Source organism: Saccopteryx leptura, chromosome 1 (assembly GCF_036850995.1).
Source record: "Saccopteryx leptura isolate mSacLep1 chromosome 1, mSacLep1_pri_phased_curated, whole genome shotgun sequence".
Taxonomy (NCBI): Eukaryota; Metazoa; Chordata; class Mammalia; order Chiroptera; family Emballonuridae; genus Saccopteryx; species Saccopteryx leptura.
The window spans coordinates 34,049,350-34,072,803 of NC_089503.1; the positions used below are offsets into that span (position 1 = coordinate 34,049,350).

At 41.2% G+C, this 23,454-nt stretch overlaps 1 protein-coding gene across 1 annotated transcript in view; it reads left to right on the forward strand.

The window, feature by feature from the left end:
* The window catches only part of LGR4 (leucine rich repeat containing G protein-coupled receptor 4), a 113,833-nt gene that overhangs the window by 55,497 nt on the left and 34,882 nt on the right, over window positions 1-23,454 (forward strand). The window contains exon 2 of the mRNA XM_066364129.1: window positions 6,603-6,674. Coding sequence (XP_066220226.1) covers window positions 6,603-6,674 — 72 coding nt within the window. The remainder of the gene's footprint in view (window positions 1-6,602; window positions 6,675-23,454) is intronic.

The following is a 23,454-nucleotide window of genomic DNA, read 5'->3' on the forward strand; positions in this document are numbered from 1 at the left end:
AAGAAGTTAAGAATAGAGTGGACTGATGGATTTTAATTTTTAATTTTTTGACACAGAGAGAGAATCAGAGAGAGGGACAGTTAGGGACAGACAGACAAGGAGAGAGGGAGAGAGATGAGAAGCATCAATTCTTTGTTGTGGCACCTTAGTTGTTCACTGACTGCTTTCTCATATGAACCTTGACCTGGGGGCTATCGCAGAAGCAAGTGACCCCTTGTTAATACCAGCAACCTTGGGCTTAAGCCAGCAACCATGGGATCATGTCTATGATCCCATGCTCAAGCCTGTGACCCGGCGCTCAAGCTGGTGAGTCCGTGCTCAAACCAGAAGAGTCCGCATTCAAGCCGGCAACCTTGGGGTTTCAAACCTGGGTCTTCCATGTCCCAGCTTTATCCATTGCGCCACTGCCTGGTCAGGCTGATGGATTTTAATTTAAAAAAATTTAAAAAGAACTGTGAACTGCCCTGGCCCAGAAACTCAGTTCGTTAGAGCATTGTCCTGATATGCCAATGTTGCTGGTTCGATCCTAGGTCAGGGCACATACAAGAATCAACCTATGAATGCATAAATAAATGGAACAGCAAATCAACCTCTCTATCTCTTCCTTTCTCTACCCCTCCTTCTCCCTCCTCCTTCCTTTCTTTCTAAAATCAATAAAAAAATAAAAAGATCTGTGTACTTATCTTTTGATATAAAATCTCATCATCCTAGCACAGTGCCTTGCATATAAGTGAATAATTGATATTTTGTAAATGTTTGTTAAACGGGTGACCGTAGATCTCCTTATCTCTTGTAAACATCCTTTTCTTTGGGCATGGTAGTTTTCAGTAGCACAGATGTTCCCATCTGTGATGTATGGCCTGCCAAAAAATAACATTTATGTATATTAGACTTTAATATTTACACTTTTGTTAAAAGATGAAAGATGATTTTTCTTCCTTTTGCAGTTGAAGAGTCTAAGGTGTCAAGGGATAAATGTGTCAGAACAATGGGGTTTCATATTTGTAAAAAGCATGTGCCATACGTAGAAAAAGAATCTGTAATGACACCCAGTGAAATATGACAGGTGTTATTTCTGGGCACTTGATATTGTGGGTGGTTTTCTTTGTATTTCAGTTTTTTAAGGACAATTAACATAGGTTACTTTTGTTATTATAAAATGGTGAGGAGAAAAAGAGTTTACTTGCTCAAAGATATAGAATAATGTCAAGAAATTAAACTCTTCATAAGCTTTGACTAGAACTTTGATATTATACATGTGTCTATACTGCTTGTGGACAAAAGAGACCTTCCCTTCAAATTTGTTTCACTAGAGGCATTTTTCAAATTTAGTTTTAGTTTTTTGTTTCTATTCATACTGTACATACACATCTCTTAACAGGAGACTGGCCTGATTTTTTTGTTGTTGTTTGATCACAAAAGACCCTAGAAAACTCATTGAAATAGTTTTAATTCTTAGTCATTATCAACTTGTTTGTTGAGTTTAAAGACATCACCAACCTTCTCAAATTAGAGAATCCTGGGTTCTCTAGAACTTACATATAATTGACTTTTTAAACTGCTCTGTAATAGTCAAAACATAATCAATATAGCAGCAGCAGTATAATTTTATCTAATACCAATAGGAGGGCTTATTCCAATTTAGATAACATTGGGTCAGTCACAGTGTATTTAAAACTAAATAATTCTTTGGCAAAAGGCCCAGACCCGGTAAGCACTGCAATGGCAGAGCCCACAGCGGTACATGCTTGGCCATCAACAAACAGGTTAGGCTCGCTTAGGGAACCTTTTACAGGGATTTTAAAAGGTACATTGTTGAAACATGATGTTCCTCTTTACTCTAGATACTTTAGCATTAGTGAATTTTATGAGGGAAAAAAAGATGAGAGTTTAACCACTGGGGAATTTAGCAGTTTCAATTAAACAATTGCACCCTTTAAATTTTAATTTTGAAATCAGTGACTACTGGTGTTTGAGTGTTCAGCTCTGTTTTTCTAGTGGGGGGGGCACGTGCTTTTGTATTTCTCTTCTCTGAGGTAAACATGTGGGAGTATTGCACTGTCTGGGTGTAGCATACTCACATGTGCTCTGTTCCAGTTAGTGGACTTTGAGAGCCCTGGCTATAATGAAATCTGTTACAAAACAAATTAATACGTGTAGAAAAGATACATTTAGGCAACTATGTATAGGAAAGATACATTCAAGCAGATATATATAGAAAAGATACAATTTAAGAATATTCTCCCTTATGAGAAAAAGTTCTAGGCTCTCTCCTGTATCTCTAACCTGCATGAGGTCTTTTTAAAAAAATGACTCTTATCGGCCCCAGGCGCTGGGGATGGCTCCTCGGCCTCTGCCCTGGGCGCTGGAGTGGCTCTGGTCACAACAGAGCGAGGCCCCGGAGCATAGCCCCCTGGTGGGCGTGCCAGGTGGATCCCAGTCGGGCGCATGCGGGAGTCTGTCTGACTGTCTCTCCCCGTTTCCAGCTTCGGAAAAAATAAATAAATAAATAAATAAAAGAAGTTTTGTCCTCTGCTCAATAAAAGCTGTGAGAAACAAAACAAAACAAAATGACTTGTGTTCCCTTGTCTTTCCAGAAACTTCCTATAAGAATGTAATTTCATTAAAAAAAAAAGTGTTTGACTCTGTCAACAAGTGAAGCTTAACTTTTTACTTAAAAAATTTTTTTAATGAAGTATTTGATTTTGAAGTGTTCTTCATCTTAAATCTTTGGCACTTGGTGGTCTGGAGTTTAGAGTGTAGTTTCACAGATAAGAACAACTCCAGGTTCTAGGTCTTAAGCACCATTTAGTGTTTCTCTTGTGTTTCTTTTTGGGAAGGAAGGCCACCAAAGGCAACATGAGGCCTGGCCTGCTCTTAGTCCGTAGGCTTCAGATAGCTTTCAGGAGCAGCAAATACCTGGACATTGTTACGATAATTCCTATGCCTTAGCTTCTCTCGTAGGTGACTTCATGTTTTCTGATCTTCTCAGCATCTATAAGGTTTATTTATTACTGCTTCCGCTTTTCCAAATGAAGAAGCTAGGACTCAGAAAAGAAGAACAGCATGCCTGAGGTAGTGAATCCACGGCTCAGCCTTAGTCTGCCTGGCTCCCAAGCCCGTGCACTTACCACTGTGCCAGACTACTTCCTAGGAAGGTCATCAGTTCTCTTGAAATTACCCTTCAGAGGGGTTTTATGAGTTGGTGGTGCTCTGACTTTATATAATTTTTTGTTATATATGTGTTTTATATATATATATATATATATATTTTTTTTTTTTAATTATTATTTTTTTAATGTAACCCAGGATGGCAAAGTACTAGTTTAATTTCAGAAGTTACTGGTAGAACTTGCTCATATGAATGTCAGGGCACTGATTCGGAGGTGATTCTCTTAATTGAAAATTTTCTGTACTATCTTATTTAAGTATTTTAATAATGTCTATGGTTTAGGAGCCTAATACATTTGGAACTATGGGCATAGGGCTTCCCTTTGTGATGGTTAACTCCTCACTGCCAGCCTTCTTTCCAGCCTCAAGCCTCTCACCGGTGTTGGTGATGTCAGGTCTGGAATCGGCTCTTAAGGCGGTCTGTGGGTTGTTTATCACCATTAGCCCTCATTATTTTAAATGAGTACCCACCCACTTTATACTCTGTAACCATATGTCTCCAGAGTTTCTCTGGAGATAACATCTTATAACACACCCCCACCCCTCTTTTTAAACCTTACACACGTTTTGAAACTGAAGCCCAAAAAGTAGGAAAGAAAAAATAATACACATAAAGAGAGGACCTCTCAGGGTGTGTGAAATGCCGAACAATTCGAAAACAAAAGCTGCTCCTGGACCTGTAGCTCCAAACGAAGCTTCACGTCGTGTTTAACATACATTAGTTTGTAAATAAGGAGTCCCACTAATTGTATTTGTAGCTCACAGCAAAACTACCTGTTATGTCTTGTTACTCCAAGGAGGGAAAAAATGAGAGAATTATATAGGTGCATATGTTTTAAAAAAAAATTGGAATGCAGGGAACAACAGCATGGTGTAAATTCTCTCCAATTATGTGTCTTTCTTCCTGGTGAGGCAGTTAATCAGTTTCTCTGTTACTGTGATATACACCCAAATTCAGGTGTGCCAAACTTAGAGGCAACTGTACGGAGAGCCTCCTTTTGCAAAGTAATAAATTATGCTTATCCTTCTTTCTCCTTTTTTGGGGGGCGGGAGGGGGAATGACTCAAGAGCACTGAAATGGTGTGATGTGTTACAGAATCACTGCTTACTTGCATTATTAGTTTGCCTTTCAATATGATGATAAGGTTTGTCGTTGTCTTAATGATTTTATTGGCGAAGGCCAAATGTGTTGCTAGGACAGTGGGAGTGACTCAGTTTTATAATGACAAATTAATAGTCTTTAAATTTTGTGTTGTGGTAAACTTTTCAGAGACATGCCCTTCCCATAAAATGAAGCTCATATATTTTCATCAGGAAGGAGGGTGTGCCCCTCCATGAAAACTGCAGAAAACGGTGAATCATGGACAAATGTAATGTCAGGCTTGGAAGCCACCCAACCAATCAGTCAGCTCCCTGATGTTAGAGATGAGCAAACTGAGGCCCAGGATGACAGCAGCTGTGTGACCGTGCTGGAGTTGAGCCCGCTTCCCCTGACCCGTGCTTTGCTGCTATTGCTGAGTGTCCATGAAAAAAAAACAAAACAGAAAAAAACAGGGTTCTCCTTCCCTTCTCCAGGGATAAGAATAGCTGACTAAAGTATACAATACTTTCAAAGCCTGTGTTCAAAAAGAATGAAATAGTTAACATATATTACTTTCACATATCGTGGTTTGTAAGTATGGGCTCCCTGGAGAAGACATATTCCTGGAGAAGTGTATTATTTTTGGTTTTCTTTTACATTAACTTTAATAGAATGTGAGTCATTTTCAGTGACATAAAATTTTGGGATGCATGTGAGTCTCTGTAGTCCCAGGGTTCATCTTTGAGAAGTTGCATGTTCTAGGAAATTTATATGAAGTTTGGTTACTGAATTGCTAAAGCTATTTATAGTTCTTTTTTTAATCATCAAGCCAAAGTACTCTTCCTGAGATTCATTGATGATTGTGCCAGGGTCTTGGGGGCAATATCCCTCCTTTTTTTGAAAAAAAATCTTGGTAAGACTGAGGGTTTGCTTTTATTTTGACGTCACTGGAGGATTCAGTGATACTTAGGAATACTCAGAGTTTGCAGTTAGATCGTGAACTCTGGAGTTCACCTTTCCTGAGGTCACACTACTTGTTGAGAGGCCCTGGGGAGATGATTTACTTCAGTAAGCCTCAGCTTCCCCATTTGCAAAGTAAGATTTTATGTGTAGACTTATGTCACCTGCTACAGGGTTGCTGTTTTTCTGCTACGATTATTGTTATTCCCAAAGTTTTCCAAACCTACCTTGGGAAGAGCTAGTAACTAGAAGGGGTGCAAATTCTTTTTCCAAACTCTCAGGAGAGGAAAAATGGGGAAGAGGGACTCACCTACTTTGGCACTGAAGTTGTCACCTCTTTTTTAAAATATAATTTTACCTGACTGAGGTGTTGCTGGTATCTGATTTTTGTGTTCTTGGCCTCTCTTCACTTTTTTATACCCGGGTGTCTTATCTGGTAAAGAGGTCATCACATGTGAATTTCCACGGTGAGTTGCAGAAAGGAGAGGCCCAGGGGCTCAGCCACAGACTTCAACACGAGACAAGAAGCAGGAGAACCAGAGTGAGGCAACCGTCCCAGTGCATGCTGGGGCCGTCCCTTCGGAGGCTGCCTTAGCCTGTCATGCACTGTGTAGATGCGAAGTGGAGTATGGAAGGAGAAAACCAATTCAACAGGCAGCTGCCAGGGAAGAAGGAAATGGTTAATGAAGTATTGTTTTTAGCTGTTTGAACTAGTTAACTGTGGAGTTACATCATCAAGTGAGTTCTCTCCTTTCTGTTGCCTCTCTAAGGAAAAACTGGGGATGGAGTGCATACCTGTCATGTATGCACTTGTCTCTAGCCTGCATCTGTTCATAGGCTAAAAATGAAATCCACTTACAGCTATTACTTGGAGGACTTTTATAGGTTTTGCAGAAATATGACTTGGGTACAGCTAGGACCTGTTTTATTGTTCATAAGAGTGGCTTAAGAAGCCATCCTTGCCAGCAAAAAAAAAAAAAAAAAAATTTAATCAAGTCCTCTGTATTTATTTGCTTATTATATTTATTATTTTTTTAAATTAGACACAGCATTTTTAATACCACTTGGAAGCCACACTGGCCCACTCATTTATTGTAGGTAGTAGGAGACATTTTCCCCAAGTATTTTTAATGGGGGAAAATCCAGGATTTGGGTACGTTTCTAAATTATGGGGTATAATTTATAAGAAAAGGTTTAACTTTATTTCTGTTTTCTGCATTCTGAAGCCAAATGATGACTATTCTTGTGTCTGTCTTCTATGCCCATTTTTCTTATTTCTTTACAAAACACTCAGCACTTAATTTTTTTTTGGGGGGGGGAGGTTCTGCTGAATTGAGTGCTCCAAGTCTAATATCACTTTGTTAACAATCTTCTTAACTTTGTTTTCCAGGGATATCAGCATGAATAACATTACTCAGTTACCAGAAGACGCATTTAAGAACTTCCCTTTTCTGGAGGAGCTGTAAGTATCACATTGAGAATTGTTTGTTTTTTCTCTTCTCTTTTGACACAACGGAGAGAGTCTAATGTATCCTGTTACGAGACATGCAGAGAGCTTCAGTGGACTTGGTGCAGAGGAAATCATGTTTTCAGGGGTAAAAGATTTGATTTTTTAGGCACTGTAATTGCCGAAGTTAATTTTGAAAACCAGGACAAAAAATACTACTACTAGAGACTTTTTTTTTTTTTGCTGCAATTATTATAACCATGAATGCTGCAGTGAGTGACACAAGTTAATTACAGTGCTATCCCAAGATAACATGCTGCTGTTGTAATTACCATTGTTGCCAAAGAAGTTGCTGTGTGGGTAACACAACTATAAAAAATAATACAAGGCATTCCGGGGTCATGATGTAGCAAACAATATTGATAGCGAGCAGAAAACTAAGGGGAGGTCTCTTTGGACATCTGCAGGGGACCTTTGGGAAAGGGGTCAAGGCACGGCACACCTGCTGGGTTTCTGAGAACACCTTTGACTTTCGGGATGTTTCTGAACTTGTAGGTTGCATCTCACATTTCCAATTTAACAGTTTACATGGTAGAAGACTTTTAACCTCTATTTTGTTTTTCTCTCCCCACATTTTAGAAGTTCCTAGTTAAAATAGGCACCTTTCAATTTTAAAGGGATTGGGAACTATACATTATATTTTAAGAAGTCACGTGACAAAAGTAAAATCTTACTCAGATCAAGTTAAATATACACTTTTAATGACCAAGCTCATTGATTACACTGGGGAACAAAATTTTTGTTGCATCCACAAAAACACTTGTTCTTACCTAATTCGAGTGTGCTGATCTCAAATCTGACATTAGTTTTTCTCTGTAAGCTACAGTTTTTTTTTGCAGTTCAAGATTTTAGGTTTTCATCTTCTTGAAAAATTTTCAACATTTAGTTTAACATATGAAGTAGAATGTTTTCTTGGGTATCATCTTTGTGAAAATATAATTTATATAATGCAGTAAATACACTAAAATATATGATTGCATCGGAATTTGTCTACAATTTTGAAATAGAGCATACTAAAACATTTATTTTAGTCATAAAATTTGTGCAAAACTTATTTAAATTCTATTCAGGCAAAAATTTGCATTTGTAGCTCTTGCGTTTGTGTACTTGTTGAAGACAATCTCCTTTGATCTCCAGCAGTAGTCTGCTCATCACTAAGAGCTCCAAGATTTTTGGGAAACTTATCAAGGTGACTGTTCAGGAAGTGAATCTTAATGCTCATGTTACATCCAATGTCGCAGAAAGCCAAGAGCATCCTTTGAACCAGAAGTTCATAGTTTTCTGCTTTTTTGTTGCCAGGGAAGTTCTTTATAACTGCCACAAAAGACTGCCATGCTGCTTTCTCCTCCTTGTTCATCTTCCTGGCAAATTCTTCGTCACGTATGAGGGTTCGAATTTGAGGTCCATCGAATACACCTACTTTTATCTTCTCAAAAGACAAGGCAGGAAAAGCAAAAATAATATGTTGAAAGCATTCGCTTTCTCTATTCAAAGCTTGAACAAACTGCTGCATTAAGCCAAGTTTGATGTGAAGTGGGGGGAAAATGATCCTGTCTCGATTAACTACAGGTTCATTCACAATATTTCGCATCCCTACTTCCAGAGCTTCACGTTTTGGCCATTCCTTCTGTGTCCAGTGTTTCTCCCCAGCTCGGCTGTCCCACAAACACAGAAAGCAAGGATACTTTGTGAAACCTCTCTGTTGTCCTAGCAGGAAATTTACCATTTTAAGATCCACACAAATGATCCAGTTATGCTCCTCCTACTTCAGAAAGTTGAGGACAATTTTTATGTCATTCTTACTAAGTCATTCAATTCAGGTTGGCTAAACTGCTGAGGGGCTAATGACTGCTTGGCATCAGAAGTAGACCCTTCAGATTCTACAACCATTTCCTCATGCATCTTATCAAAATACACTTGATCATCATGTTCACTTTCTTCATCCTTAGAAGAAATAAAACCATTGAAAACTGGAACCGGGAGTGTCTCAGAGTGTGGGATAGGTCGTATTGCTGAAGGAATATTAGGATATGCGATCATATGCCGTTTTTTTTCCAATGCCCTTTGTATAGATCAGACAGAAATAACAGTCGTGCTGTGGTCCTTAGGTTCACGCCAAACCATGGGAATACCAAAAGACATGCCTTTGCATTTTCCTTTTGTCCAGTCACGAAGCATTTCCTCATAATTATGACACACAATATGAGGAGCCCAATTCTCATATTGATCGCCAAGGGGAACTTGAAAGTAGGCAATATATGCACGTGTCACAAATGATGAAATACTGCGCCTTTGACGTTGAAGTGTGTAACAGCCACATATATAACAGAAGGTGTCAGGACTATTCTTAATGTTTACGCCTACACGAAGAAGCCATAATTCAATCTCTTTTTTTTTTTTTTTTTTTTTTTTTTTGGTATTTTTCTGAAGCTGGAAACGGGGAGGCAGTCAGACAGACTCCCGCATGCGCCCGACTGGGATCCACCCGGCATCCCCACCACGGGGCAATGCTCTGCCCCTCTGGGGTGCCGCTCTGTTGCAACTAGAGCCATTCTAGTGCCTGAGTCAGAGGCCATAGAGCTGTCCTCAGCACCCGGGCCAACTTTGCTCCAATGGAGCCTTGGCTGCGGGAGGGGAGGAGAGAGACAGAGAGGAGAGAGAGGGGGAGGGGTGGAGAAGCAGATGGGCGCTTCTCCTGTGTGCCCTGGCCAGGAATCGAACCTGGGACTCCTGCATGCTCTACCACTGAGCCAACTGGCCAGGACCCATAATTCAATCTTAAAATAAGAGGGCATTTTTATCAGATAATAATTTTTTACATTTAAAAACAGCTACAATTATGTAAAAGTGATGTTTGTAAAACATTAATTGCCTTGTGGTTATGTTCAATCCAAGAGTCGTTGCCCTTTAACTCCAATTTAAAAACCAATGCATGCCATTAACTGTAACAAAAAGAAATTAAAATTGCATAAAAACTAGAGCATGCACCAACAAATGGATTTCAGATTTGGAATCAGCGATGCAGACATATATAGAAACAGTTCTAAAACCTCATGCAACAGAAAATGAAAAAAAAAAAAAATGTCCCCCAGTGGTATTTAGTATATGAAGGTAAGAAGATTACAGTTTGATACCAAGAACATCAAAGAAAAACAGCCCTGAAGGAATCTAAATTCATGTTACAGAATGAGTCCCACAGCCCAGCTGTTGAGTATTGGATGCAAGTCAATGAATGTTATGTGTCTTAGCTCGGCCCCTCCCCCCTCTGGCGCACAGGAATCAAATATGAGACAAGCAGGTTGTGCTTCCTGCTTCTGACCGAGTATTGAAATAGCAGTTAAGGATTTAATAAAGTTAAGGAGAACGTTTTCTTCCCACACTACTTAGTTGAACATAATGTTCCCACAGCCAACACTGAAGAGAGATTATTTTCACATCCAAGCTTGTGAACTGGGTCAAGTTACTTAACTTCCCTCTGCCCAGTTTCTTTGTCTATAAGGTACAGATAACAACAGTCCCTCCCTCATAGGATTGTGGTGAAGGCAGAATGAATTCAGAGACATTAAATGCTTAGGACAGTCCATGAAACAGAGAGAGGGTTATGTAAATGCTAGCTATGACTTATTTTACTATTTCAAAAGTGCATAAGAAAAAAAACCAGTGACATATATACCAAATGTTATCTTTGAATAAAAGGATTAAATATGTGTTTCATTTCAGCCTATATTTTTTCTTTAGTGAACATTAATTATTTTGTAATGTACTGTTATTTATTTTTAATTAAAACTTTAATTGAATTTGAAAGGAGTGAAGTATGTATTTGAAGCCCCACTCCTTAATGCTCCTAATCAACCTTTAAGATGCTTTGCCCATTCCTTTTTATTTCACATACAGTTTTAGACGCAGGATTTGTCTCCCATTACAGAAGTAATTACGCAGTGAAAGGACGTTAACAAGTGGTTATTCAGCCATCACATAACCGCTGTGGGATGTGGGATGCACCCGGCTGGGCGCGGAGAATCTCCCCTTTCTCTGGGTGGGGCGACAGTGGGCAGAGCACCTTTGTCGCGGCCTTGGACAGCCAGCTCCATTCTGAGGGGTGTGTAGTGAGGACCTGGATTTGGAGTCAGACCTGCTCAAGCTCTGCTTTGTGATGTTCACATCTTAGATTTTTCAAAATCTCAAATGGCCAAGCGTGTGTCAAGCTTATGCATGCTGTCAACCGAGACTTTTAAGTGGTACCAAGTTGAATGGGACCATTAGTTCTTCATAGCGAGGTCACGTTTTCTCCGTAGTCTGCTATCACAGTGATGGGGGCAATCAGATCAAGTCAGTGCACCTTCCCCAAGTACTGTATGGGATTTCAAAGACACATTCAGTTATGAGAGCTGTTGGTTAATTTCAAAGAATAGGTCAGAGTAGATGTGCATACTCTGGGAATAATTCAGGCCTTCAAGGGAGGGTATTTTTTTTTCTTTTTCTCCATGTTAATATAAGCCTGGTAAAAAGCCCATGCTTTTTCTTTATAAAACATTGTAGTTGATTTTGACATTCTGAAATGATGCTGCCATGACCATCGTAATATTTCATAAACAGCGTAGCCATTAGTCAGGAAGTCATCTGGAAGTCATTTAAGAACCATTGTGAAGCTGTGTAGAAATGAATGGTTTATTGAGTGTTGGGGTTTTTTTTTCCATGATACTTAATGAGGTATGTTTTACAAGATATATCCAGTTTGGTCAAATTTTGTGATAAACCAGAATGCTTTGAGTATTGGGCAGAATAACTTCCCAACTATACATAAGAAGTGTTTACAGATATTTACACATTCACTTATTCTTTCAACTAACACTGAATCCTGCTTGTGCCCAATCCTGGGGGAGGGGTGCAGGCCGGGGTACAGAGACAAATAAATATGACATTTGTCCTGGGAGTTGACAGTCTGTGTAGAGCTGTGCTTTCCAGCTCCCCAACCACAAGCCACCAGTGGCTATTTAAATTTAAATTTAAAGTAATTAAAATGAAATTAAATTGAAAATTTATTTCCTTAATCGAACTAGTCATCTTTCGAGTGACTAGTGGCTATTGTATTGGACAGTACAGACACAGAACATTTCCAGTGTTACAGAAAGTTCAGTTGGACAGTAAGGTCTAGAGCAGGGGTAGTCAACCTTTTTATACCTACTGCCCGCTTTTGTATCTCTGTTAGTAGTAACACTTTCTAACTGCCCACTGATTCCACAGTAATGGTGATTTATAAAGTAGGGAAGTAACCTTACTTTATAAAATTTATAAAGCAGAGTTACAGCAAGTTAAAGCATATAATAATAATTACTTACCAAGTACTTTATGTCGGATTTTTGCTAAGTTTGGCAGAATAAATCTTTATAAAACAACTTACTATAGTTAAATCTATCTTTTTATTTATACTTTGGTTGCTCTGCTACCGCCCACCATGAAAGCTGGAACGCCCACTAGTGGGCAGTAGGGACCAGGTTGACTACCACTGGTCTAGAGGAAGAGATGGGCCAACACTGGGAGCCGAGGTACGTGCAGGCAAAGAGGTGTGTGCAGGGTCAGTGGAAGCCGAAAGCAATGTGTGTCCTTGGGCCTGGAGGATTTAAGAAAGGCTTCCCAGAATGGTTTCAGCTGCATCTTGAAGAACACATAGGAATTAGCCAGATGAGGGTGGGGAGGGAGGGGGCCCCAGGAAGAACCTTATGGCCTGTCTGAAAACAGGCGTCTGAAAACACATCAGAAGCATTAGGTCGTATGAAGTGGTTAGTTATTCTTATTGAAAAAGGAAGAACTCTGAAATATTGAAAGATAGAAAAGTGTCAGGAGATAAGGCCACATCCTGAGGGACTTTTTAAGCTACAGAGTTTAGACTTTTATCCTGAAGGAGGTGAATTGGATGTGCGGATGAGGAGTAGGGACAGGGCAACAGTCTTTGCTCCAAATGACTGGGTGCAATGCACTGAGAAGCATGAGAGCCAGTCTGTTCGGGGCATGAAGAATTCAGTGTCATAAAGATAATGATGGTAAACAGCATGCATATCGAGTTTTACATTGTAGGAAGGTCCATTCTCATAACTGAGGAGAAGCAGTTTTGCAAAAGCAGAAGTTGAGCTGAAGAGGTCAAGTGCCTTATTCAAGTTCACATGCCTGGTTTGTGGTTTTGCTGGGACTTGAAGTCGGCTCTCCAGAGCCCTGTTCTTTCTGAAACATTGTGAGTGATGTGCATGTTTTCTCAAGGAAGTATTTCATTCAACTTTTTCACTGAAATGTACTTTAAAGACTGTTGTTGCCAGTTAGTTGTTTTATTTTCACATTTAACCTACTTTTGAAAGTCCACAGTTTATAAACTAACTTAATGATTACTCCTTCACACTACCCTCCTCCCCAGGGAGACACATAATGTAGGTTCTGGCTCTAAATTCTACATACAAAGTATGAAATCTTGGGAGAGTCTTGATTTTTGCACCTCAGTTTTATACTCAATAAAATGGGACTCCTTATGGTAGCGTTGTGAAGGGAAAATGGGGTGATTTTTGTATAAGTGCTTTGTCACCGTAAAATGCTATTCCACTATTCCTCTTAAACATTACAGTCTTTCTGCCTGACGAGGCGGTGTCACAATGGATAGAGTGTTGGCCTAGGATACATAGGACTCAGGTTTAAAGCCCTGAGGTCACCGACTTGAGCACGGGCTCATCTGGCTTGAGTGTGGACTCACCAGTTTGAGTGCGGGGTCGCTGGCTTGAGCGTGGGATCATAGACATGACCCCATCCATGGTCACTGGCTTGAAGCCCAAGGTCATTGGCTTGAGCCCAAGGTTGCTGGCTTGAGCAAGGGGTCACTCGCTGTGCTGCAGCCCCCCGCCCCAGTCAAGGCACATATGAGAAAGCAATCAATGAACAACTAAGGTGCTGCAACAAAGAATTGATGCTTCTCATCTCTCGCCCTTCCTGTCTGCCTGTCCTTATCAGTCCCTCTCTGTCTCTCTTACAAAAAACAAAGAAACAAAAAAGAATAAAAAACTATTTTTTCTTTAAGTGCTTGAGGGAGAGATTGTTTTATTTAGGGAGGGGAGCTGGAGTGGGCCAATATAGGTTTCTTTAATGATATAAAAGGAAAAGTCAGAATTTTTGAAAATCATTTATTTCGCATCGACAGCCTTTGTTGTCTGATGCGACGCTGCCACAACTATTTTCCGCTCTCCTTGAGACCTGTTAGGGCATTGGTAGACATTTGGGGAATGGCTGAAATGTGGAGTTGTGAAACTGATTTAATTAGAAACAGCAGAAGGCATATAAACGACTTTTTCCATAGGGGACCACTGAAAAATCCCTGGATGTTACTTTGCGCTTAGATGTTGCAACAGTAGTGGAAACATTGCCAGCTTTGGTGCTTGTACAATTATTGTTTAATACCTCCTACAAGAGTAGGATGTTTCAAAATGTACTTTGACTTTGGAATTCTTCACAATGCTAAAGTGAAACTTAGATCTCTCAGTACTAATTCAACATTACTTGGGTTTGTTTTTATTTTTTCCATCTATAGGACAGTTAATTCTAAATGGAGGCATTACTTTATGAAAGAGGACTAGTAAATAAATTTGAATAAGCAGATTTCTTCACCCCTCCCTTTTTTTTTTTTTTTTTTTAAACAACCGATACAACAGAGAGAGGGACAGACAAATAGGAGGGGAGAGAGATGAGAAGCATCAAATCTTTGTTGCGGCACCTTAGTTGTTCATCGACTGCCTTCTTATATGTGCCCTGACCAGGGGTCTACAGCAGAGCCAGTGACCCCTTGCTCAAGCCAGCGACCTTGGGCTTCAAGCCAGTGAATATGGGGTTATGTCTACGATCCCACACTCAAGCCAGTGACCCTGCGCTCAAGTCAGATGAGCTAGTGCTCAACCCTGTAATCTAGGGCTTTCGAGCCTGGCCCCTCTGCGTCCCAGGATGATGCTCTGTCCACTGTGCCACCGCCTGGTCAGGCTAAACAAGCAGATTTCAAATTAAATACAAATAGTAGGTCAAAACTAAATAGTAGGCCCTGGCTGGTTGGCTCAGCGGTAGAGCGTCGGCCTGGCGTGCGGGGGACCCGGGTTTGATTCCTGGCCAGGGCACATAGGAGAAGCGCCCATTTGCTTCTCCACCCCCCCCCTTCCTCTCTGTCTCTCTCTTCCCCTCCCGTAGCGGAGGCTCCATTGGAGCAAAGATGGCCCGGGTGCTGGGGATGGCTCCTTGGCCTCTGCCCCAGGCACTAGAGTGGCTCTGGTCGCTGCAGAGCGACGCCCCGGAGGGGCAGAGCATCGCCCCCTGGTGGGCAAAGCGTCGCCCCCTGGTGGGCGTGCAGAGTGGATCCCGGTCAGGCGCATGCGGGAGTCTGTCTGACTGTCTCTCCCCGTTTCCAGCTTCAGAAAAAAAAAACAAAAAACTAAATAGTGATATACAAGCATTGGCTAGTGCATACATATACATAATATATATGCACACACATATACATACACACACAAAAATTTGCTTACAAAATGTTGTAAGCATAAAGAATTTTTACATATACTATTCACTCAGATTACCCAAATGTTAACATTCTCTCTTTCGGTCTCTGCACACACACACACACACACATACACACACACACACTCACTATAAAATGTAAAATATATGTACATTCTTTCTGAACCATTTGAGAGTAAGTTGTAGTCATAATGTCCCTGTTTTACTGTTTAGTCCCAAATGACAAGGATATTTGCTTAAGTAACTGCAGTACAGTTGTCAGACTTAGAAAACTAGCACTGATATATGTATATTACCATCTGATCTGTAATTCTTTTTTTTTGTATTTTTCTGAAGCTGGAAACAGGGAGAGACAGTCAGACAGACTCCCGCATGCGCCCGACCGGGATCCACCCGGCACGCCCACCAGAGGCGATGCTCTGCCCACCAGGGGGCGATGCTCTGCCCCTCCAGGGCGTCGCTCTGTTGCGACCAGAGCCACTCTAGCGCCTGGGGCAGAGGCCAAGGAGCCATCCCCAGCACCCGGGCCATCTTTGCTCCAATAGAGCCTTGGCTGCGGGAGAGGAAGAGAGAGACAGAGAGGAAGGAGGGGGGGTGGAGAAGCAAATGGGCGCTTCTCCTATGTGCCCTGGCCGGGAATCGAACCCGGGTCCCCCGCATGCCAGGCTGACGCTCTACCACTGAGCCAACCGGCCAGGGCCTGATCTGTAATTCTTATTCAAATTTAACAACTGTTTCATTAATGTTTTTTAAAGCAACAGAAAAAATTTTCTGGTTCAAGATACAATTTACACCCATCTGTCTTGATAATTTGCTTTAAATTTCTAAAGCTATTTTTTGTGGTCTTTATCTGAGTTAATGCATATACTTAAAATTGGTCAAGCCTGGCAAAGGGAAATGATCTTAGGGTGCAAGAGAAATAATGGCAGCCAGTAGTTATTACAAATTTATTGTGTGCTAAAAACGTAATGTGTACCACCGGATTTAATGCTCACAAGGCCCCTATCTTTATGAAGTCGATAGACTTTATTATTACCCCAATTTATAGATGAAGTCATGGAGGCTTTCAAGAGGAGAAAAACTGTGGTCAGATGGTAGTAAATAGCAGAGCCAGGATTTGAACTTATGTTGATGTGATCCAAGTCTTCTTCATTTCTGTGTCGCATAAGGCACAGGATGGGAAGGAAAGTTAAGAGGCCAGCCACTCTCTACTACCTACTGCTCTTAAGTCTGTCAGTAGCTAACCATCAAAGGTATTTTGGCTGCCCAACATTTATTTCCCTTAGTTCATTGAACAAAAAAATTTACTTATTTTTTTCTTTTCATTGAAGTAATTGAGGTGACATTGGTTAACAAAATTATACAGGTTTCAGGTACACAATTGCATAAGACATCATCTGTGCACTGTAGTGTGTGCTCACCACCCCAAGTCAAGTCTCCTTCCATCACCATTGATTCCCTGTATACCGTCTCCACCCTCCCCACAGTCACCACACTGTTGTTCGTGTCCATGAGTTTTTTCCTCCCTTTTTTTTTCTTGCTCAATTCATCCAAATTCCTCCATCCCTCTGCCAAGTCTCACCCTCCTGACAGCTGTCAGTCTGATGCTTTCTATCAATGAGTTTTTCTCTATTTTGCTTGTTAGTTCATTTTGTTTATTAGATTCCATACATGAGTGAAATCGTATGGTACCTGTCTTTCTCTGGCTTATTTCACTTAGCATAATACTCTCCAGGTACATCCATACAAAGGGTAAGATTTCCTTCCTTTTCTATGACCAAGTAGTATTCCATTGTGTAAATGTACCACAGCTTTTTTATTCACTCATCTACTGATGGACACTTGGGCTACTTACAAATCTTGGCTATTGTAAATATAAGGGTGTATATATTCTTTTGAATTAGTGTTTCAAGTTTTTTCAGCTAAATTCCCAGAAGTGGAATCACTGAGTCATAAGGCAGTTCCATTTTCAAAGAGTTATTCCTAGAATGAAGTTTCCTTGTGTAGGCATACCACTTTCTGGAGGAAAATATCAAGGCCCAGTAACAGACGAGTGGCTTGCCCAAAGTACCATAGTGAGCATCTAACTGAGCCGGATTTAGACCTATGTAGCCAATGCCATGTCCGCTCTAGCCTATCAGCTTTTATGGCTCAGAAATGTGCAGGTGATCTCAGATAGTCTTACTGGGTGGGGTAGAGCTGTAGAAAGCAGCTGACTAATGTTATCTTCTAATACAAGGAATTTCTTTTGCCTCTAAAGTTTGACTTGCTTAACACTTCCTTGGTGATGTCTTCTCAGATAAACTCTATCAAATGCAGTAATTTCCCAGAAAAAGCAAAAGAGTTCCTCAGTTGCTCTGGTGATATCTGCCAATTAAAAACATTATGTTCTTGCCTGACCAGGTGGTGGGACAGTGGATAAAGCATCGGACTGGAACGTGGAGGCCCCAGGTTCAAAACCCCAAGGTTGTCGGCTTGAGCGTGAGCTCATCAGCTTGAGCTTGGGGTCGCTGGCTTGAAACATGGGGTCATAGAAATGACGCCATGGTTGCTGGCTTGAGCCCAAAGGTCGCTGGCTTGAAGCCCAAGGTCACTGGCTTGAGCCCAAGGTTGCTGGCTTGAGCAAGGGGTCACTCGCTCAGCTGTAAACTCACTCCCCCAATCAAGTTACATATGAGAAAGCAATCATTGAACAAGCAAACAATGAACAACTAAGATGCCGCACGAAGAATTGATGCTTCTCATCTCTCTCCTTTCCTGTCTCTCTGTCCCTATCTGTCTCTCTCTCTGACTGTCTCTGTCAAAACAAACAAACAAACATATTTTTGGAAGCATTCTCTCATTCCACTTTGTAGTGCTTTCGTAGGATGACTTAGTAGCAAAGATTACCCCCCTTACTGTTGGAAGTACATAGTGAGCTCACAGAGAAGTATTACTTTCCTGATTCGTACCAATTTCTATGTATCATTTTGGGAATTCTCAAATTAAAGGGTGAGAGTGAAAAGAAATAGGAAGAAACCTTGTACTAACTGGACTGACTAAGCGCCAGATGGTCCCTCCTGGAACAAACATTGTTTTGTTTTAACTCATAAACTCTGAGCTATATTTGGGTTCATTTTGTTGATGGGGAGGCTGAGTTTTTCCTCAGAGAGGTTCAGTAACTTTCCCAAAGTCACATAGCTTATTAGTAATGGACCCGGTTTCAGTGCCAGGTCTGACTGTTTCCCTGTAGAGGTGGAGAGGATGAAGAAAGACTTGTTAGACAAATCATTAATACAACAGACTTTCGTTAGCTGAACCACTGTGTTCAGTGTTGAATGGAATGGGAGTCTTGCCTTCAAGAGAGATGAACAGTGTACTGGAATTATGGGAGTTCAAAGGAGAAAATAAATAACTTCTGGCAAGGAAGATTAAGGAAGACCTCATCAAAGGGTTGGCATGTGGAGAGCTTTGAGGAATGGTGGGAGTTATTCATGAGGAGATAAGGAAAAAGGAGGCTCAGCAAAGCTATGGAGCCAGACTGGGACAGGTAATAGGAATGATGTGCCGTTCACTTTGCTTGTGGTGCTGAATTCCCGAAGGAAAGCCGTGGGGAAGACACTGGGAAGGGGTGTGGGGCCGGACTGAGGGCCTTTCTTGGCAGGCTAACAAGGAGCTTTGACTTTTGAGTGCCCGCTGAAGGTGTTTGAGCTAGGAAATGACTTGGTCACTCACATGTGACCTTCAGTCAGTGTCATCGCATAGCAGAGAGGAGGATGTTTAGAACTGAGCGAGTGCCGGGAGACAAATGAGGACGCTAAGGGCGGTGGTGCCGGTGGGAATGATGAGACTCTGAACTAGGGCCGATGAGAGGCAGGAAGAGGTAGGAGGGGACCGAGGCAGCTGTAGAAACAGCATCAGGAGGACGTCCCGGCTGGGATAACAGGGCTGTCATTGCTAACGCTTCAATTTAAGATGGTGATTTTAAGGAGTCTGGTGATGTTTTGACAAAACTGCAGCCAATACAGAAAGAGAAGTTGTTTCAGAAGAGAAACGGTCACATGTACTTTTGAATACCCATACTGACTTTAGGTAAGATGTGGGGGGGGGGGGGGTCTGAAAAGCAGGTGTAAAGTTGAGATTCATGAGTATAGATTACAGAATAGAGTAATGGGTATAGATTGTGGAGTCTTTTATTTTGAGGTGATTAGTGGCAACATTAGATTTTAGGGACTTGCCAAGGGAGAGAGGGTAGATAAGAAGGGAGGAGGCCAAAGACAACTCCTTGGAAAACGCTTGAATCGGGGTCTGGGAAGAGGACTAAGTGCGAGAGGCCAGGAGAACTCGGGCAGAACTGCGCCCCAGGAACTGGGGAGGACAGGTTGTTCACAAGACACGAAGATTCAGCGTCGACAGACTGGAGTACCAGGCCCCTGGCCAGATACTGAGAGAAGGCCTGGAATTCAGGTTCTTTAAGAACCATTTCAGTAGGCTTGTGAGAGTGACTTTGGGATAAGGAAGTTCATTAAGAACTAAGCATTTGTGGACTGTTAGTAGGTGGTTTCTGGTTTTTTGGGAGAAGAGGAAGCTTGGAATATATGTACTGTATTTGACAGAGGAGTCCACGGGGTTTTTAAGAGACTGAGATGTAACAGAGGATTGATTGTTTCATGCAGAACTAGAAAGTCCAGAGGTCAGCCTCGCTTCAGATGGTACTAGATCTCAGGGTTTAAAAGCTTATGAGAGTTCTCTCATGCTTTCCATTTCTTAGCTTCGGTTGTTTCTACTTCTGTATTTTGACTTGACTCTTTCATACTGTAAATGCCTGCCTCCATATGGTGGGAAATAAAACCTTTGGTAGCCCCAGGCACATCTTTACATCTTGAATTCCAAAATGAATACCTATTGTCTTCCTTCTTGCTTTCATCAGAAAATTCCTAGGCGAGGACTCAGGTTGGCCAGACTCGCCTCATGTGCCAATCCTTAACTAGTCACTCTACTGTATTCAGGATAGTAAGGCCCAGGCTGGGCTGTGGACTCTTCCCCACTAGGATTACTTAGATGGGGAAGTTCCTCCCAAAGAAAGCAGAAGGGGGAAGAAGACATGTCTGGGAGAAAGAAGAAATTATAGTTATGACAACCCACTAGAATTTAATGACTGGACACATTGTGGGAAATATTTGTTTACTTGAGTCAGTCTAAGAATGGCTAAAGAATAGAAAGGTCCCAGTTAAAGCCTAGATGATTAGAATTGAGAGTAGAACTGACAGGCTCTGTAACTTTGTCCTAGAGTGATTGCCAGCCCAGAAGTAGAGGTGATGAAAGATGTGATGCACTCAGAATTTGGGTTGGAAAAGTCAGGAGTTGGTATGAGACTAGGAGAAATCAAGTGTAATTGATTTCTCAATTCCACAATAAACAATTGTTCCAAAAAAAAATCAATGAATTGTTTTTTGTTTTTTTTTTTAAATATTTTTTAGTGAGAGAGAGAGACAGACAGGAAGAGAGAGAGATGAGAAGCATCAACTCATAGTTGTGGCACCAGACTTGTTCATTGATTGCTTTCTCATATGTGCCTTGACTGGGGGGGCTCCAGCCAAGCTGGTGACCCCTTGCTCAAGCCAGTGACGTTGGGCTCAAGGTAGTGACCATGGGATCATGTCTATAATCCCACGCTCAAGCTGGCAACCTGGGTCCTCTGCGTCCCCCTCTAACGCTGTATCCACTGCGCCACTGCCTAGTCAGGCTGCAATTTCTTTTTAAAAATAGAATTCCACTGTATATTTTATTTATATTATATTTATTGTTTCACATATTATAATGTTTCCATATTAATAGATCTAGTTTTTACCAACATATAATGAATGTATAATATTTCATTATTTGGATGCTTCACCTATTATGTAACCAATGTCATACTGATTAAAGTGTTTGTTTACTCTGTCGTTATAACAACAGTTTTAGGAACATTCTTATTCTACCTGCCTTTGTATATTTAATGAACTATCTTTGTGCTGGCTTTTGCCAAAATAAGATGAGCAGTTTTCCTAAAGCCTTGTATCTGGATTAGATTTGACTGTGTATGACAGGAAATGCAAAATAACAGTGACTTACACACACACACCCTACCATGGTGCATCACAGAGTCAGCGGGGAAGTAGGACGTGAAACTTTGCTCTGCAATTCTTACTATATAGCTACCATGTCAAGATAGAAACAAACAAAATAAAACAAAACGGTCTGCTGGAGCCAGCATGACCCAGTTCTCAGCAGCAGAAAGGGTGAAGGAATAAAGATGGAGGAAGATGTTTTCCACTAGCCAGAGTCAACAAGCCATCCTGCATATACCATTTAATACTCTACTTATTAATCTCAGTGGCTACGATGTGGTCACATGGCATAGTTAACACTGCAGTGCTGGGAAATGTGACCTTTGAGTTGGGCATATTGTTATCTGGACTGAAATCAGGGTTCTGTTACAGGTAAGAAGGGAAGAATGGTTATTGGTTAGGCAATAAGTTAAGAAACTTTTGGCTGCAAGTAATAAAACTCAATTTAAAGTGGCTTAGCCATTGCAGAAATCTATTATCTTGCTTAAGAAGGAAAAACCCCATAGCAAGGTGTGGTAGAACTCTCCTGGGATTGGTTAATGGAGTTGTTAGGCCGTCTGAAGAGCCCAGGTCTGTCCATCATCCTAGTCTGCTCTCCGCAGTACGGGCAGCACCGAGGCTGCCGGCTCTCCATGTACTATATTCGGTCATGACAGCATCAGGCGTCCTCCTTCCAGTGTGTATCTATTTGGGAAGAAAGCTACCTTCCCCAGAAACCCCCAGCAGACTTGCTGTAAGCAGAACTAGGGTTACAGGTCCACCCCTGAACAAGTCACTGGGGTGGAACCAGCATGATTGACTAAGACCAGTCAGAGTTTAATCAGAAAACTGAGTCTTGTGAAGGAGGAAACATTTGACCACATCTGGGCTCTACCAGGAAGACATGAATGGATATTTGTCAGGCACCCAGCAGTGCCTGCCACCGTTCTTTGGACTGCTCACATCATACCCACTCTGCGCAGTCCACGAGAGCACCTCCTGCTGTTGGAAGCCTGTCCTGGTTTTTCTTCTCCAAGTCCCTCTTACACTTTGCTCCTCCTCGCCTCTTCGTGCTGGATAGAGGTCCCTGTTACCTGTACTCTAGGTGCGTCAGTGCGTGCCTATTCTTTCACTCCACTGCCTTTCCTCTAAGGCCAAAGCCTGTCAATCACCCTCGTTTATAAGAAATAAAATGAGAAATGTCTTAGGAAAACTCAGTACCTACTTTGCGGTAGCTGTGGCGCTTGGCGTGTAGTAAACCGTCAACTCTGTTGGTTCATGTTAGTTAGAAAAAATCTTTCAAGCTGAAATGTAGTGTTTATTTAGAGAGGATAAACAACTACTAGGTTGTCAGGATAACTTTGCTTAGGGATGTAAGGATTGCCAGGGCTTGTATTGATTTACCTATAAAGTCAGTCTTCTATGGGTTACAATAAGAGGAAGTAGAAATTACAAAGGCCAATTGGTGCAAGGAGAACTTAAGTTTCCTTGAATTGAATAAAACTCTTTTAGTATGTAGAAGAGTTATAGATGGCCTGTAGACAGAGTATTAGCAAGAACAGGCTTACTTTTGATAAGCATTACTGCTTTAGTTTTTGTACATTTAAACAGAAAGAGGTGTGTATGAAATAATTGTCTCTGTGAAGAAAGACTACTTTTAAAAACTTGAGAATTTCCATAATAGGAGTTTTTAATACATGCATGTTAAGAAAACATTCAGTTTTCACATAGACTTACATAAAAGTTCTATAAAGATGTAAAACTTTTCCTGGTATGTGAAGAAATAGGATAAGTAAAAAATCTTAGTTGACTGAGAACTCTCTGATATACTTACTGTATCAGAGGAAGTCTATTTAATGCTCATAGGAAGAATGTCTAAGAGGAACCATAAAGGATGCCATTTAATCGTTAGCCATCTGTATTCACTAAGAAAACAACTGCATCCTTTGGTTTTCTCTCTTTCTTTTCTTCTTTTGCAAGGGAGAGGAGGGGAGATAGACACTGATTTCTGTATGTGCTCTGACCAGGATCCACCCGGCAACCCCCATCTTGGGCCGATGCTTGCAACTGAGCTATTTTTAGCTCCTGAGGCGGAGGCTCCAAGGACCCTTCCTCAGCGCCATGGGCTGATGGGC